The 17755-nt window shown below is 44.5% G+C and overlaps 2 protein-coding genes and 1 non-coding gene across 4 annotated transcripts in view; 1 reads left to right on the top strand and 2 right to left on the bottom strand.

The window, feature by feature from the left end:
* Positions 1-1474: 1474 nt before the first annotated feature.
* TM4SF19 (transmembrane 4 L six family member 19) lies at positions 1475-6264 on the bottom strand. Its single transcript, XM_056127808.1, has 4 exons — positions 5959-6264; positions 5518-5595; positions 3921-4090; positions 1475-2502 (listed from the first exon to the last, which is right to left on the bottom strand). The coding sequence occupies exons 1-4, from the start codon at positions 6136-6138 to the stop codon at positions 2319-2321; spliced, it is 612 nt and encodes a 203-aa protein (XP_055983783.1). The 5' UTR covers positions 6139-6264; the 3' UTR covers positions 1475-2318.
* Positions 6265-7864: 1600 nt separating this feature from the next.
* Positions 7865-7967, top strand: LOC130036375 (small nucleolar RNA U13). Its single transcript, XR_008794406.1, has one exon. It is a non-coding gene; the product is annotated as a small nucleolar RNA U13 (small nucleolar RNA).
* Positions 7968-13038: 5071 nt separating this feature from the next.
* UBXN7 (UBX domain protein 7) overlaps positions 13039-17755 on the bottom strand; it is a 98660-nt gene continuing 93943 nt past the window's right edge. Inside the window, exons 12-13 of one of the 2 annotated variants that reach the window (XR_008794242.1) lie at positions 13907-14059; positions 13039-13154 (exon numbers count right to left, since the gene is read on the bottom strand). The gene's annotated coding sequence lies outside the window, so the exon portion shown is untranslated. The remainder of the gene's footprint in view (positions 13155-13906; positions 14060-17755) is intronic. The other variant, XR_008794243.1, reaches the window with a different exon arrangement.

Here is a 17755-nt window from a genome sequence, read left to right as displayed (position 1 = left end):
AAGAAATCTAAGATTCTTAAGTCGATGGGCCCCCTCAGGTGGCTAATGTGAGGTGGAAAGAGAGAGATGGCCACTTTCTCCTGATCTGCCTTTGCCACCCTGGGACCAACTGGGAGGCTAGGACTGATAGTCTATGGATGAGCCCCTTCTAGGCAAAGGCCAGAGCCCACCATGTGACCCTCAAGCCACACCTGACGTCCGCTTGGTCTTCTCACACGTAATCTGCACCATCTGAGATTTCTCAAGGAGCTACAGAGGCTGGAGTGAGGCATTGCTCTGAAACCTGGCAACAGAGGCATTACTGTATTCTACAACTCTAAGGGTGCTTTACCTGCCCTTTATGAGCCTGGGCAGTCCTGGGTTGGGGCTGGGGTCCAACAGACCACGGAAGGGAAATAGCAGCACTGTTTGCCAGCTTTGTGTCCTATGACCCTAAAGCCTCAGGTTCTAAACACAATTATGCACCTTTCTCTACCTCTCCTCCTGTCTGCCCCTGCTTTCCTGACTTTTCTCAAGGTGCTCTGCTTGACTCATCCTTTTCCCTGACCCTAAGATACTTTCTTAGCTTCTCCCCACTACTGAATCACCTTTCAGCAACACTCCTTGACTACAGATCCTGAAAGGAGAGACAGGGAAGTCCCCAGCCATCCATGTTTCACACCAGAGGCTGCTGAGCCAGAATAGTTCTCCATCCACACTCCATACCATTAAAAAAATTATTTATTGAATCACTATTAGATACACAGTTACAGAGTTTTCATGTTCAGGTTTCAGTTATACAATGTTCCAACACATCTTTCCAGCATTGTACATTTCCCACCACCAATGTACCCAGTATCCCTCCCACCACCCCTCTTCCATCACCTTAACCTCCCCCACCCCCACCTGTCTCTATGGTAGGCAATTTTCTTTCTCTACTCTGGGGCACTATGGTTTGTAATACAGATACTGAGAGGCCATCATATTTGGTCTTTCAGTACACATCACCCATCCAGAGCAGTCCCTCCCACCAAAACTGTCATAATGGTTGCTTCTCTATCCCAACTGTCCTCTTCCCCCCAGCACGAGGCAGGCTTCGAGCCATGGACCAACTCTTCTGACCTTATCTCTACTGTCCTTGGTTGTTAGTTTCATACTGTTATTTCATATCCCACAAATACCCGCTCCATACCTTTGAAGGTGCTACTATCACTGCTGGAGAAAGCCTTCTTCCCCTTTTCTTGGGCTGATAACCAAGCACCAGCTCAAACCCTAGTGAGGTCTCCTTCCTTTTTCACAGAGCCCTCCTGGAGGCTCTCTTTTCCTGCACTCATTCGGCCCCTATATTGGCTTCTAACCTGGACCTGAACAGATGAATCTGTTTCCAGAACCTGACTGTTAGTTCCTGAGGATAAGATAGGGGCCAAGGACAGGGCCTGGGTACCATTACCATTGTTGTGAAGTTGGGATATATATATATATATCCCAAGGGCCACGTAGGGCCTTGCTTGGTGTGCTCTTTGCATGTTGGACACAGATGAAAAGAACATACTGGTGGGTTAGTCATTCCAGGCGGTCGTAACAAAATACCATGGGCTATATGACCATACAACACAATTTTATTTTCTGGAGGGCAGAAATCCTAGAAATTTAACAAAGTTGGTTTCCCCAAGCCTCCCTGTTTGCTGGCAAATGTTCACCTTCTTGCTGTGTGCTCACATGGCCCTTTCTGCCATGTGTGTGGGTGGAGAGCTGCTATATCATTCTCTTGTAATAAGACTTGCTTCTGATGGCTTTCTTCACCCCATGACCCCATTTATCTCTAGTTAGCTTCATAAAGATCCTATTTCCAAAGAAAATCAAACTAGAGTTTTAAGGCATCAACTTGTGAATTTGGGAAGCCCACAATACAGTAAGGTGGACTTGAATTTAAAGATGGAAATGCAGGAACAAACTTGACCTTGACCTAGTTGAGAGCTTGTAGGCAGCAAGCCTACAATTATACTCTGGGAGCCCCAATTATTTTATAACACATGATATATTTGCTGGGTGGTTGGAGAAATTAAAATGAGAACAGGAATGGAGGACTTTGTATGGACAATACCTTCCTTCCCAGAGATAATGGCCATATTATTCCTTTGAACACTATATCACACTGCAGTTCACAATGTAATTTGAAATGCATTCTGTCATTCAGCATACATGCAAGCTATTACACATTGCTCCTATTACACTACAAATATCCGAAAGAGATGTTTGTTTACAATTCATACCCACTGCTTGTTCGGAAATATTCAAGGAAGGTCATGGTGAACATCCTGTGCTTAGAAGTGGGCTCCTTATGACTTCTCACAGAGACTGCAGAAAAGACTCAGGAAGCTGTTCATGAAATGAATGATCACCAGGATCATCTGAATGAAGCTGATGCACAGGAGGGAGGAGAAGAAGGACACGTGCCAAACCACGGCTTTAGAAGGCTCCAGGCAGACAGAGGTCCAGAGGGAATGGTCGTATAAATAATTCCTACCCCCCAAAAAAAATAAAGTGTACCAAAAATTGAAGAATAATTAAGATACATCAAATAAAAGCAACATCAGTAGAAAGCTGGGACCTCCCCCTAACTATAGGACCGGCCTTTTAAAGACTTTTCTTTGTTTCTTTTTTTAAGAGCCCCCAAGTTCTTTCCTATCGCCACCCTCCTCCCCTGGCCCATCTCTATAGTAGGCATTTTCCCTCCCTCCCTCCCTCCCTCCCTCCCTCCCTCCCTCCCTCCCTCCCTCCCTCTCTTTCTCATCCCCAGCCCCCCACCATTTTTGGCCATTGCAGTTTGAAATACAAATACTAACAGTTTATCAAGAATATCCCATTACCTACTTTTAACACTCAGTTCTTGTCCAGCGTGATCATTCCCAGCTATTATTGTCATTATCATCCCAGTTCCTTCTCTATCTTATCTACCCTCTGCTCCACACACACGTGATTGATTCCGACCACTGATCAGTCCTCCTAGACCCTGCTTTCCATTATATATATATATATATATATATATATATATATATATACCTCATGCGTGAAGGAACTGGCAGAGGAACCCAGGTGTGCAGGACCTGGGGCTGAGATGTTCAAGCTTGCTGGGATCAGGACTGGGCCTCCTCCACCCAGATTCCCCACCTTCCCTCATAGCTAGGCAGTTACACCCACCATCCCCCCCCCCCCCCCCCACTGTGCTGTGCTGTGTAATCCCATCAACGGTCAAGATCCAGAGACTATAAAATCAAACTCCTGGAAGTGTGCAGCCACATTTGCAGCCGTGCGACCTCTTATTGTCTAGTTCTCACTCTTGGAGAACCCAGCAGGCTACCAAGACTATCCTGCCCGCACGGCAGAGTCTGGCCAGCTCCCCGTGGTGTATTTGATATGCCAAAACCCAGTAACAATGATGGGTCTCATTCCCCTGACCCTGAAAAAGTCTCCAATGTGGCACTTGCTAAAATCTCAAGGCTAGGATGAATGGAGACATTACTGGTGCCTGCTCGAGGAAATCGATAAACAATGGGATGACAGTGATGCAGTGATATATCACTTATATCACTTGTTATTCCATTGTTCATCGATTTGCTCGAGCAGGAGCCAGTAACATCTTCATTCTACCCTATCACGTGTTAGCATAGCCCAATGGCATATTGGGGGCTCTTTCAGGGTCAGGAGAAGGAGACCTGTTATTGTTACTGTTTTTGGCATATCGAATATGTCACGGGTAGCTTGCCAGGCTCATATATATATATAAATAATATCACTGTAGCACTGTCCTCTCATTGTTCATATATATATATATGTTCATATATATATTAATTCATGCAGTCTGCATTTCCAATTTTCTAAGTGCCATGGGCACAAAACACTAAAGTGTGTGACCCAGAGGGTACTGGTCTAACATTTACCTGTTATGCAAGTCTTTAAATGGGTAACCATATTTCCAAGCGTGTGTCTGATTGAAGAAGGAGGCATCAAACATGCAGAAAGGACCTTCCTTCAGGGCTACTCCACAAATGATAAAGCAAATCAAGGCCCCAAGCAAGGCCAGAACACTTGCCAACAGAGCAGTAAGTATCTGCAGGGGGAGAGAAGAAATGAGTGATGTGGTGACTTGTGGGCAGCCTGGATATGTAACTTCCCCAGTGCTTAGGTTTTTTAGGTTGCCCCCATCATGTCTGGTGGGATGATACTACTCAAAGAATCTTCTGTAAAGCTAAAGGAGGCTGGTAAGGGTTCACTGGGTATAAAGGGGTGGGAGGGAAAGGAGGGAAGGTGAGCTCTGGCACTTGAACTTGGAGATCCTTGACCTAGCTGTTGGTTAAATACAAGCAAACAGAAGAACACTGTAAACACTCAGAACAGGTGTTAAAAATTTAAGGCTCTGATTAGTTGGTTATCAGCCTACCTTGACTCTCTCATGAGAAAGCTACACCCTTAGAAGCCCTGTGGCCGATTTCTGATTCCTCTTAAATCAAGCATGAAAGGAAGGAGAAGAAAGAGGGAGGAAGCATACTCAGAGAGAGAGGGAGAGAGACAGAGCGAGCGAGAGAGCATAAAGAACAGTTCTGTCACCGTACTTCTCTAATTTCATTAATTTCTCTAATTTCACCATACTTCTCGAATTTTCTCCCAAGAGATGACAATGAGTTTAATTCCTTGCCAGGATAACTTGTTTCCAGGTTGATTTCTTTTCTTGAATTACTATTTTTTTTTCTTCCTTCCAAAGAATACCTATTTTAAGACATCAAATAAGAGCTGAAGAGAGAGCTCACTGAGCTAGTGTACAGGAGGAAGGCTGGCATTCAATCTTTGGTACAATATGTGCATTGCTGGGAACAACCCCTTAGCACCAATGGGTATGGTCCCAAAACTAAAACAGCTAAATAAAGTATATACCACTCATGCCAAGCTAGATAAAGATGCATAGTAAGTTTGAGCTCTAAGTTGAAAGATTCAAGATGTAGTATTTGACATAGCCAAGGACTGCACTGTAGCACCGTCCTCCCATTGTTCATTGATTTGCTCGAGCGGCCCCAGTGACGTCTCCATTGTGAGACTTCTTGTTACTGTGTTTGGCATATTGACTACGTCACGGGTAGCTTGCCAAGCTTTGCCGTGCAGGCAAGATACTCTCGGTAGCTTGCCGGGCTCTCCTAGCAGGGCAGAGGAATCGAACCTGGGCCAATGCGCTGGGCTGTGTGCAAGGTAAATGCCCTACCAGCTGTGCGATAGCTCTAGCCCAGTCAAGGACAGTGAAACTCAAAATGTGGTTCCGAGTGCCAGGAACATAGCTCAGAGGCACCACACTTATCGTGCACATGTGAAACCCACCTATATGGAGGTTAAGTACTTTGTCCTAAAGCTTAGGGATATTAAGGGGTAACATCAACGACTGATTTCAATTTCCCAAACTTAAATCATCTTTTTAACACTCCACCTCTAAAGAAATAGAATGGGGTTGGGGTTATTAGAGGTTTTGGATGAGTGGAATCTGGTGCTTACATTTTGGCAGGGTCCACTCCTTCTGAAGCAACAACACCCCCAGCCCATCAGAGAGATGAGGCTAGCAGCGGTGAGCACCTGAGAGAGGAGAAATTCCGAGATCAGTCACCCTTGGCTAGTGGTGAAGACATCTTCAGGACTCAATGGTCCTCTTTCCCAGAGGGCTTGGTTTTGATTTATCTGAACCCAATTCAGGGAGACTAGCCTGATATGACTCAGTGTGTGCCCATGTTTCATCTAGTCAGAGCCAGCTAAAATACAGCAACTCTTGACAGCTCTCCTAGAGTTGCCACTCGCTTCAAGTGACTAACCACCAAAGTTTTGCTTGTAAGAAACATTTTTGCAGGGAATCAAAACACTCCTTCCAGTACAACTCCATACCCCTGTCCTACCCAGGATGAGCACTTTAGAGTGTCCCACCCAGGGATTCCAGATACTTACCATGAGACCTCCTCCCCAGAGCCCAGAGCCCAGCATGGCATGCCTGCCAATGAGGCCCCTCAACAGGTAGGTCGCATCCCAGTTAGGAAAGAGCAGCACAGTGTTGGCCCCAGCGGCCAATAGGGATGTTGTCCCAAGGCTCAGGCCCAAGATGCGGGAACAGGTCTGTGCGCACGACATTATGCAGAAAGGGAGAGTAGTGTCCTAGAACCAACGGAAGAAACGTCAAGGAAGCTCTGCTGTTGGAAGGGAAACCACAAACCATAAAGTGGGAGGTTTGTTGAAACCACAACCATAAACTACAGACACCAGGCCAGGGGTGTGGTCAATGTAGAGCACTTACCTTGCCTGTGTGAGGCCCTTGGTTAAATCCCCCACACTGCATCATCATGTCATCATCATATTTTTGTCGTCATCGTCATCATCATCATCATCATCATCACAACTCTGCCTCTTGGGGTTAGGGATATAGCTCAAGGTAAGGAGCTTATGTCTAGCATGTGAAAGGCTCTGAGTTTGATCCCTGATGCCACATGGGACCCCAAGGACGTCCCAAAATCATCAGGAGTGGCCCCAGGTACTAAAAAATAAAGTTCTATTTCAAAAATTCCCTAAATGATGGTGGTGATATATCTTTAAAGTCCACCAAAATCCAGTGAAATCTGGAAAGGATCTGACAAAACATTCAAGTCAAATACAGAATAAAGGGCAGCAGGAGGAGCCAGCAGACAGACCCAGAGAGTTTCTGCACTTGATTAACCTGCTATTCTGATGTAGGTACAGATGAGGCAGATGAGGTGAGGTGATCAAGGGTGATATTTGCCCAAATCCAATACAGTTCTATATGGTTCCTGATATTGATGGTGAAGAATGGCGAAGAGAAAAAAATGATGAAGAGGAAGAAAAATTGGAAGATACTGATGAAGGACATGAAGTGAAGATGGTGAAGATAATGGAAGGAAGGAGAGGAGGAGGATGGAATATGAATGGATTCATATTCATTAGTCGAATGAGATGACTAATGGAATATGAATTGGATTGAATTGAATGGACTCAATTTTTTTTTAAATTTCTTCCAGTCTGGGAGCAAATTGCAATCTTAATGTTTTCCCTTTTGGGGCTCATTTTTGGAATTGTCTTTATTACTATGGTTCTCAAGTGTGTGTGTGTGTGTGTGTGTGTGTGTGTGTGTGTGTGTGTAAAATAACTGAAGCAGAATACAGTAGGACGGCTGTAGGGACATAATAAAATATTTGTCTTGTACATGCATATGACTCCTTGAGCACAATAAGGAGCGATTTCTGAGCACAGAGCCTGGAGTAATCCCTAAGGAAAGCTGGGTATGGCCCAACCCCAACCTCTCCCCCCAAAGGAATCTCAATCCTTTTCTGCTCCAAATTCATTTCTATACCTCCCTGTCTCAACAAGAACTTTATGGAATCAACAACCATCATGTTCTGTGGAAGAAAAGAAAAACCTACTCCCTCAGTTCTGCTGGAAGCTGGAGGGTGCTCAGCCTATGCAGGAGGGCACAGGATTCTAGCTTCTTCCTCTCCTTTCTCTGTAATATTGGGCTCAAGGATTACACAGTGTCAGTACATGAATATGGAGAGTTAGCATTTCACAGCAGGTAGGGAGTTTGCCTTGCACACGACCAACTCGGGTTCGATTCCTTTGTCCCTCTCCAAGAACCCGGCAAGCTACCTAGAATATCCCGCCCGCAGGGCAAAGTCTGGAAAGTTCCCTGTGACGTACTCGATATGCCATAAACAGTAACAAATCTCACAATAGAGACGTTACTGGTGCCCACTCAAGCAAATCAATGAACAACGGGAGGGCAGTGATAGTGACAGCATTTCCCAACATACTTCTGTCTACTTTCTTTTGTTTAAAAAAGAAAAGGGGAATCTTTTTCTGGTTCATAAGCATGGTAACTGGGTATTCACATGTTTGTGTGACATGTGCCTCCCTTAAATTTGTTACGCATTTGGGACATTACCCACCTGACTGCACTGTGAAAAAGAAAAGGGGTCAGGAAAGACATTTTGGGGATTAAACACTTTTTCTTGCATCCCAAAACTCGTATTTCAATCCTGGCACCAAATCTGATTGCTGAGATTTGGTGCGATTGGGCTTAGAGATGTCAGTCACGGGTACAGAGCCAGGAAAAGCCCCTGAGCATAGACAGATACAAACCCAAACCCAAAAATAAATTAAAAAGAAATAAAAAATAATTCAGCAAAAGGTAGACTTGAGGGGCTAGAGCGATAGCACAGTGGGTAGGGCGTTTGCCTTGCACGCAGCCAACCCAGGTTTGATTCCCAGAATCCCATATAGTCCCCAAGCACCGCCAGGAGTAATTCCTGAGTGCATAAGCCAGGAGTAACCCCTGAGCATCACTGGGTGTGACCCAAAAAGAAAAAAAAATAAAGGTGGGCTTGAAATGTTTGGGTGAATTAAGTGGGTTATTTTGACAGCATGATTTCTCCTTTGGCGTGCTTAACTTGGCATTTGAGAGAAAGATACAGCTTTTGAGTTTTTTAAAAATCAACTTATCACTTATTTACAATTTTGTGGAATTTCAGTTTAGTGTTATTCATCTGTATGTGTGTAGGTGTCACCAAAACCACAACAAACTTTCAGAAATCTTTTTTTATTTGTGAGATATAAAGTAACATAGTTCCTACTTGAAGGGAACAACAAGCGACCAAAGTCATCAGAACTAGAAACTTTGATTATAGAACTAAGCTTACATAGCTTACACTGTTGTGTGTGTGTGTGGGGGGGGGGGGCGGAGAGTAGGGAGTAGTGGGGGAATATGGGAGGGGCTCTTGGGACACCAGTGGAGGGAAGTGGGCTCTCTAGTTGTGGGTATAATGTTGGAAGGATACATAATTATCATACCATAAGCATAATTAATGGTATTGTAAATCCTGGTGCCTTGGTTAACAATGGTTAACTTATTTTAAAATGAATATTTAATGGACATCCTTGCAGTTTAATGAGGCTCTTTGAAAATAAAATTCTCGACAGAACATCCTGACCCCCCGCCAGGCTGTCTTCACTGGGGTACCTTGGAGGAGGGCGGGTTGAATTTCCTTCCCTGCCACAAGCAGCACCCTGGCAGCCAAAAACCTCCAGAACCAACTCCAACCATGCTCAAGGCCGCTCTCCACCAGCTTACCTACAGGGGAACCTGCAGAAAAACCCAGGTATGCGGGACCCGTGACTGACATCTCTAAGCCCACTCAGAACGGGACTGGGCATCCTCCCACCTGGTTCCCCACTTCTCCAGTAGCTTGGCAGTCCCTAGAGCCATGTAATCTCACCAGTGACCAAGACCCAGAGACTATGAAATAAGGCTCCTGGAAGAGAGAAACACATAACATCCTCTTACCTCTAGCTCACTGATGTACCAAAAGTAGCACACATTTGTTTGGTTTTAATATGCATGCTTGTAATCTCTTATATAAGGGCATAGATGGCACCAGGGTGAAATACAACAGTCTTCACACATTTTCCTTTTATGGTGGTGGGAGGGTGCATGGTGGTGGAATTGGTGTTGAACATTATTTGTAATGAACAACTTCATAAAAAAAATTTCAAAAAAAAAGAAAAAATTCTCTCTTAATGGTGATCAGAATCCTGCCACTCAATGGGGACAGTCAGTAGAACATATGGTATCTTATTCGAATTGACATTCTCTATTATGTCTTTTTTGTTGTTGTTGCTGTTGCTGTTTTGTTTTTTGGGTCACACCCGGCGATGCCCAGGGGTTACTCCTGGCTTTGCACTCAGGAATCACTCCTGGTGGTGCTTGGGGGACCATATAGGATGCTGGGAATTGAACCTGGGTCGGCTGCGTGCAAGGCAAATGCCTTACCCGCTGTGCTATTGCTCCAGCCCCAGTATTATGTTTTATTCCTGCTTATTTTTAAATTTTCTTTTTGCTTCACTGGAACAGAAACACCCTTAGTTTTAAACATTAAAAGTGACCTGAGTTCAATTTTTCCGTCCCTCTTGGAGAGCCCGGCAAGCTACTGAGAGTATCCCGCCCGCACAGCAGAACCTGGCAAGCTCCCGTGGCATATTCGATGTGCCAAAAACTGTAACAAGTCTCACAATGGAGACCTTACTGGTGCCTGCTCAAGCAAATTGATGAACAACGTGAGGACAGTGCTACAGTGGACAAGTGCTTAATTTCCTAGCTTTGAAATTAGACATTTAAATGTCATTTCTGGATAAATTCTAAAATGTCTGCATTTATAACCAATTCTTTTTTCTTGTTGCTATTATTTGGCCTGGACTGGAGATGGAGCCCAGGCCCTCACCCAAGGCAACTGCTCAGCCACTGAGGCACTTCCCGGGCCCCATTTATCCTCTTCTGAATTTCAGTGACTTGTTTTTAAATTATGAATGGCATGGGACTAGTAATGTTCTACAGGACTAGTAATGTGACTTGCTTTTTAAATGATGAATTAGTATAGAACTAGTAATGTCCTATTAGTAAGAGGACTAATAATTTGGGAAGACTCTGATCAGTGTGGGTCTAAAAATTAAATCAGTGCCATGACTACTGATTCCCAACAAGAGGCACCAATAAGATACATATTACAATTAGATACTGTCTGTCTCCCCTAAGGGCTTTGATGCTGCCTTTCCACATTGCTGTGCACATAATTAGGAATAGTCTTTATTTTCTCCCTCTGTCTCCCTCCCTCCCTCCCTTCCCCCTTTCTCTCTCTCTCTCCCCCCCCCCCTCTCTCTCTCTCACACACACACACACACACACACACACGCATGCATACATACATAGTGAGGTATTTGAGCTGATGGAGTTAAGTACAATGCACATATTTTTACTTGAAAGTTGTGTGGAATAATTAAACAGCTTCCTTGGGAATAGAACCAGTTGACCTAAGTTGTTATCAATGATACTATTGAAGTCCCAGCTATGCCCCTCTAATCCTACCATTTTCCTGGACTCCTTGTCAGGAACTACTAGCCTAAATGTTTTCTTTGTTTGTTGTTTTTTAATCATAGCCTTTTAAAAATGGCTTACAACTTGTAAACTCCATATATGACAAAAAAAACATTGATGGAACTGTGTGTTTTCTCTTTGCTCAGACTGCAGTTTATAGCAGAGATCTGTGTCAGAGCCCATGTGAAGCAGGCAATTGGTGGGGTCCCACTCCTGTCCCTTCTCCCTATTAGTCCCAGAGCTTAGGGGACTTTGCCTTCCCTCATTCAGGTTAGAGCTCAAGGCTCTCCTTCCTACAACGATTCCCAATATATTTCCATGTGAGGCACTGCCTTCCCACAGAATGTTTTCTTCCTATGCCGTTTCTCATAGAGAAAGAGACAATGCCCCCGATGACAGAAGTTTAAGTCTCTGTGCCCCAGGGGGGAGTGAGCATAAAATAACCAAGAACAGTGGCCTTTAATCCCGGTATGCAGGCCTGGAGGAGGAGGTGGGAATCAGGAATCAGCAGAGATGATGGTTCCTTCTCTCCTCCTCCCCCAGCCTGCCCAGCCCCAGAGGCCCCTTTCTGCTGGCTCTGGCTATATCCTGCTCAGCTCTCAGGAGGAGGATCTGGAGGAAAACAATTCTTTCCACATTCTATCCACAGTTGTAAGGCAAGTGCTTGTATGGGTTGCCTTCCTCCATAGACCAAGTCAGTGAGTACAGCATGTGTCTACGTGGTGGAGCGAATTAGTCGTCTGACTGGGGAAACCAGTGATAATTCTAAGCCACGCCCTCCCAGAGGACTGCCACTTTGTCAGGGCCCCAAGTGAGGACACAGTGTAGCGAGCCTTTCAGGAATGTGCTCTGGTCGGGTGTTTCTCAACCTTTGTCCCATCTGAGCCCTTTTCCAACCTTGCTCCCTTCCTTTTCACCTGTGATCTCCTTGAAATATCCTGGGAGCCTCAAGGGGGTCACATCGACTCTCAGTTGAGAAATAGTGCTCTAGACCAGTATCTTTCAACCTTTTTATCCCTTTAGGCTATGAAAATAGGAGAAATATTTCATGAATCTCGAAGGCAGATTTCTTTTAAAATTAGGATTTATCGCCCACTGGAGCGATAGCACAGCGGGTAGGGCGTTCGCCTTACAAGCAGCCAACATGGCCGACCCGAGTTCGATTCCTCCGCCCCTCTCGGAGAGCCCGGCAAGCTACCGAGAGTATTCGATATGCCAAACACAGTAACAATAAAGTCTCCAATGGAGACGTTACTGGGCCCGCTCGAGCAAATCGACGATCGACGGGAGGGCCTTTTAGGATTTATAAGAGGAGCTTGTGTATTCTTTTTAAAAATCTAGTATTACAAAATAAAATCATACACTTATATGAAAACTGATGGGACCAGGGAAATAGCCAACCCCAGGACCACCTGGTCCCCTAAGCACCACAGGGAGCAACCTCTGAGCACTGTAGGAGGAGTCACCCCTAAGTTCTTTGGGTATTGACCCTTAGAAAAAAAATAACCAGAAATATCACATTAAGAAAAATTGATAATAACAGAACACCTTAACAATTATTTTTGAAGGGATGGTCCACCTGATGGTAGGTCTTACAAGGCCTGGCTCTGCACTCAGGGATCACTCCTAGTGGTATTTGGGGACCATATATGGCGCTCAGGATCAAACTTGGGTTCACTTCATGCAAGGTAAGCACCTTAATCCTGTTACTATCTCCCTGGCCCCAACATCTTGAATTTTTGAGAAAGCAATATTAAAATATGCACCAAATGATGTGCATATACATATCTGTTTATACTTTTCATCTGGGCAGTTGTCTTGCTGCACTAATGTCTGAATCCAGAAAACAGCTTTGTCACAGTCTGGCAGGAAACTAAAGTACACAGTCCTTATTCTATGGACTGGTGATTGGGAACTGCTGCCTGTACCAAGGGCCTGAGAAACCTTTGTTCAGAAATGCCTTTGAGTTATTCATAAATGCTCCACCTTTGAGTTATTCTATTTCTGTTATAGCTAACCGAGACATGAATACCAAAACAACACCTTTTATTATTCCACGAAATTTTTTTTCTACCAGGGAAGAGTTTTTAATGGAAATATAAAATATATTGGAACACAGAAGGACCGTTAAGAAATGGAGAGATATTACAGGTGTTGGGATGCTTGCCTTGCATGGAGCCAACCTTTGTTCAATCCCTGGTATCACACGTAGACCCTGAAAAATACCAGGAAAGATCACTGAGCACTCCCTGGTGTGGCCCAAGAACCAAGAAGAAAAAAGAAAAACCACATGGAACGTAGGTCCAGGGAGGAGGTTGAAAGCATAAGGGTGCATGCTTTGTATGTGAGACTCCTAGGCTGTGTCCCCCAGTGGCCCCTGAGCATCTCTAGGTGAGGGTACTCTCCCCAATCCACCTGCATTTGCATTCGCATTCTCTCTCTCTCTCTCCATCCCCCCGCCCCCCCCCCCCCCCACACACACACACGAAGTTCAAATTGAGGAGGAGCCGGTAAGATAGAACAATGGATAAGGTGCTTGCCTTGCATGTGGCTGACCTAGGTTTGATCTTCAGGACCCCGTATGGTCCCTTGAACAAAGCCAGGAGTGATCCCTACATACAGAGCCAAGTGTAAGCCATAAGCACAGCTCGTGTGTGTGTGTGTGTGTGTGGGGGGGGATTCTGGGGATTAGGGGACATGCTATGTTTTGTATGCACCTGACATATGGCCTCCTGAGAATCACTAGGAGGTCCCCCTAGTGGCACCGCAGGGCCCCAGTACTGAACCTTGGTTGACTGGCTGAGTACCTCCAAGAGTGGCCCCTAGGCAAAGTTCACCACATTGTCTGAAGTCCCACAGTTAAATGGCAGAGCCCCCACTCATTTAATTTGGCACTTGCCTTTCTTAACTGCTAGGGCATACTTGTCCCTGGCCATCCTCTCCCCAGGATCTTTTATGTCTGCTTACCTGCAACTGGAGGCAAAGAGGGAGGGAAATAAACACCTTGGACAAGGGCTCTTCAGAGTGGGCTTGCACTCCTGCAGCTTCCCCAGGGACTCTCGAAAGGCCAGACTGAAGTCGGCTCCTCTTTCAGGACTCTTGATGAGGGCTCGGGAGGCTCTGTGTATATGAAAAGGTCACTTAGGCATGCACGCGCATGTGTGTGCCTCCACATCCTCTTGAAGGCTTTTTGGGGGCACACTCCTGATGATCCACCCTTTGCTCATTTTCATGTGACCAAAAGGAACTAGGAGGAACGGCCTCGTGAGCTAAAATGTCTTTATGAGTCAGAGGACCCACCCATAAAAAATACCTCATGTTTCTTTCATTCCCAAGCATCAAGACTTCTCTGCACAACAGCCACCCCTATCCATTCTGTTCCTCTCTAGAATGTGGGCTCTTTGGAGACCCAGTGCAAATCACATGGTTCTGCTCATGGTTCTCTGAGCACCTCCAGGAGTGATTCCTGAGTCTAGAGCCAGGACTCAGCCATTTCCACCATTTCTCCATTGCCCCCCTCCTTATTTCACCCTTACCAGACTGGATATATTCCACTGGCTTATGTACCAGCATCTAACTTTTCTGTTCAAGCCCCTAGGCCACCATAATCTTGCTCCATAGTCACACCAAACTTCTGAGCATCCTGTGGTACTCTCCATATGGGAGATTGGTGGCCCTCTTTTGAAAGCCCCTGAGTACTGTCAGATGTGGCCCAGAGAACACACATTATATTATTCCATTTATTTATGTGATATTTCAGAACAATGAAAAGTCAACTGGTAACAGCTGAAATAGAAGTTAATACTAGAGCTATAGTGATAGAACAAGATATGGTAGGAAACCTCTAGGGATTTGGAGATACCGTTTACCTAGATTAGCATGGTGGTTATCCAGGGGTTATCCTAGGTACACATGAAAAGATTAAAATCATGTTTTGAAGATCTATGCATTTTACTACATATATGTAAGACCTAGGTTTCATTTTAAAAATGCAATAAAAGCAAAAAGAGAAATGCTTAACTCTGAGTGAGGAAGTCAAGGGAGACATCCCTGGGTACATCTGAATCGGATCTTGAACATTTAGTGGGCCAGAGAGATAGTACATCAGATAGGTCACTTGCTTTGCAAACTGACCTGGGTTACATTCCAGTACAACATATGGTTTCCTGAGAACCTCCAGGAGTGATTCCTGAGTCTAGAGCCAGAGTCAGCCCTGAGCACCACTATGTGTGGCCCCACAATAAAGAATATAACATAACTTTGGGGCTGGGGCAGCGGGCAGGGGTTTCCTTGCACATGACCAACTTGGGCTTGATTCCTGGGACTACTTATGACCCCCTCAAATTCTCCCGAACACCTCTGGTTGTGGTCCCCAAAACAAAAACAAAAACAAAATGCATTCAGTATACCTCACCAACTGAGCACCATAGCTTAGCTTAACCTTCTTTAATGTGCCTAGAACTCTTAAATTTCATATCAGTGAGCAAAATAATCTTTTATAGTCTACTTCATAATAAAGTGATGAATATCTTTCATAGTCGACTGACTACTGCCTTTAAAGTGAAATCCAGAAAAGTAATGGTCTTTCACCATTAACAGGCACAGTTCAAGGGCATTGGGCTTGAAGAATATTTGAAGCTTTGAGCTGAACTTCTTTGTGGGAAGCAGGATACAAGAGGAATCAATTCCTTTCAAAAGCCGTTGGAAGAAGCACTGCTTTTTACTATTTGCTGACTGACACCTGTGTTGCCTGTTGCCAGCTTCAAGGGAAGGAATCCCGCTGCATTTGGACAACTGGGAAAAATTTCAATCAAACATTCCAACTATGGTTTGAGCACTACTTGCAAACCATCAGACCACTATGAAGTTAAACAAGCACTGTCCTCCCGTCGTTCACCGATTTGCTCGAGCAGGCACCAGTAATGTCTCCATTGTGAGACTTGTTGTTACTGTTTTTGGCATATTGAATATGTCACAGGGAGCTTGCCAGGCTTTGCTGTGTGGGCGAGATACTCTCGGTAGCTTGCCAGGCTCTCCGAGAGGGGTGGAGGAATCGAACCCGGCTCGACCGGGCCGTCTACACTCAAGGCAAACGCCCTACCACTGTGCTATCGCTAGAAACTCATTAAATGAACTACCGTAAGTTGTCAGGGATCTTCTATATATGAATTGTTTTAAATTTTCTCGTTAGTGGTTAGTTCTCCCACTCTTAAAGTCTTAGAGAAGTTCATAGGTATTTTTGGCTTTGTTTTGGGGGCTACAGCCCACAGACAATTATGCTAAGAGTTTACTCCTGGCTGTACTCAGGGGATCTGAACCAGAATCAGCTCCATGCACACTTTATGTCCTGTACTATGACTCCAGCCCTGTGACTTTAATTTTTATTTTCCTTTTCTTTTTTGGTTTTTGTTTTTGGGCCTCACCGAGCTTATTTCTGGCTCTGTGCTTAGGGGCTGCTCCTGGTGGTGCTTGGAAGACTGTAAAATACATTCTCAGTTAAGCCTCTGGCATGCTCATAACCTGTTCTACTGACTGATGTTTTCTCCTTGTTATTTTTGTTTGTTTATATTTTGTCTCGTTTAAAAAAAAATGCTTGTCCACTTTGATGTGCCAGTTCTATTTATAAGTCTCTTCTCCCATAGCTGTGGGATGCTTGAGGGTCAAGAATCTATATTATTCTGCTCAGTAAACCCAGAATCTGTCACAGAACTTAGAATATGGTAGAGGTTAAAAAGTCACCTTGGGGATCAGAGCTATAGGACAGCCGGGAGGCCGTTTGCTTTATAAGAGGCCAACCCAGGTTTGATCCCTGGCATCCCATATGGTTCTTTGAGTACTGCTGGGAGTAACTCCTGAGTTACTCCTGAGTAACCCCTGAGCACTGCTGGGTGTGACCCAAAAAGCAAAAAAAAAAAAAAAGCCACTTTGGTTAATAAATTATTCATGTGATAAAGTAACATAGTCTTCATACACAGATATTTTACCAGTGATGAAGAAAAAAAAGAAGTTACACACACACACACACACACACACACACACACACACACATACACACACATATGGGTAATTGAAACTGGTTATTACTTGTTTTTTTCATTTTCAATCACACCCGCCGGTACTCAGGGCTTATTCCTGGCTTTGTGGTCAGAGGTCACTCATGGCAGACCAAGGGACCACATAGGGTATGCCAGGAATTGAACCTGGGTCTGCTGCATGCAAAGCAAACACGTACCACTGCTCTGGTTGCTATTACATTCTTTTAAACTACATAAGCAGCTTTCTATTCAGAAAATTTGTGTACGGATGTATGTCTGATAAAAGCAGGTGAACAACTTTGGAAAACTTCATTAAATAGGATACAAAATTTTAATTTTCAAATAAAAGAGAATAATTTAGGGCCTTAAATGATTTAGGGTCTTCTCCGAACAAGGAAAATTGAATTATGTTAGAAGATATTCAAGACTCACAAAAAATAAACATTTAACTTTATAAAATACATTCACAAAGTATCTTATTAGATGTCTATTATGAGTTCTTTGGGTCATATCGGCTGTGCTCAGGGATCACTCCTGGTAGGTTTAGGGGACCACATGGGGTGCTGGGAAAACAAACCTGGGTCAATCATGTGTAAGGCAAGCACCCTACCTTTTGTACTCTCTCACAGGTTTTCTAAAGATCTTGTGACCCAAGAACTGGTGAAAGGATGGTGGTGGGGTGAATAAAACATGCAGAAGGCTATGGAGCTGGAGAATTCTTTTGATGGGGTGGGTCATATCTGGCAAGATGCAGGGGGGACCACGGATCATCTGAGTCAAG

This window comes from Sorex fumeus, unplaced genomic scaffold (assembly GCF_029834395.1).
Source record: "Sorex fumeus unplaced genomic scaffold, SorFum_2.1 ptg000063l, whole genome shotgun sequence".
NCBI classification, from domain to species: Eukaryota; Metazoa; Chordata; class Mammalia; order Eulipotyphla; family Soricidae; genus Sorex; species Sorex fumeus.
This window is presented reverse-complemented; position numbering and strand designations above follow the sequence as displayed.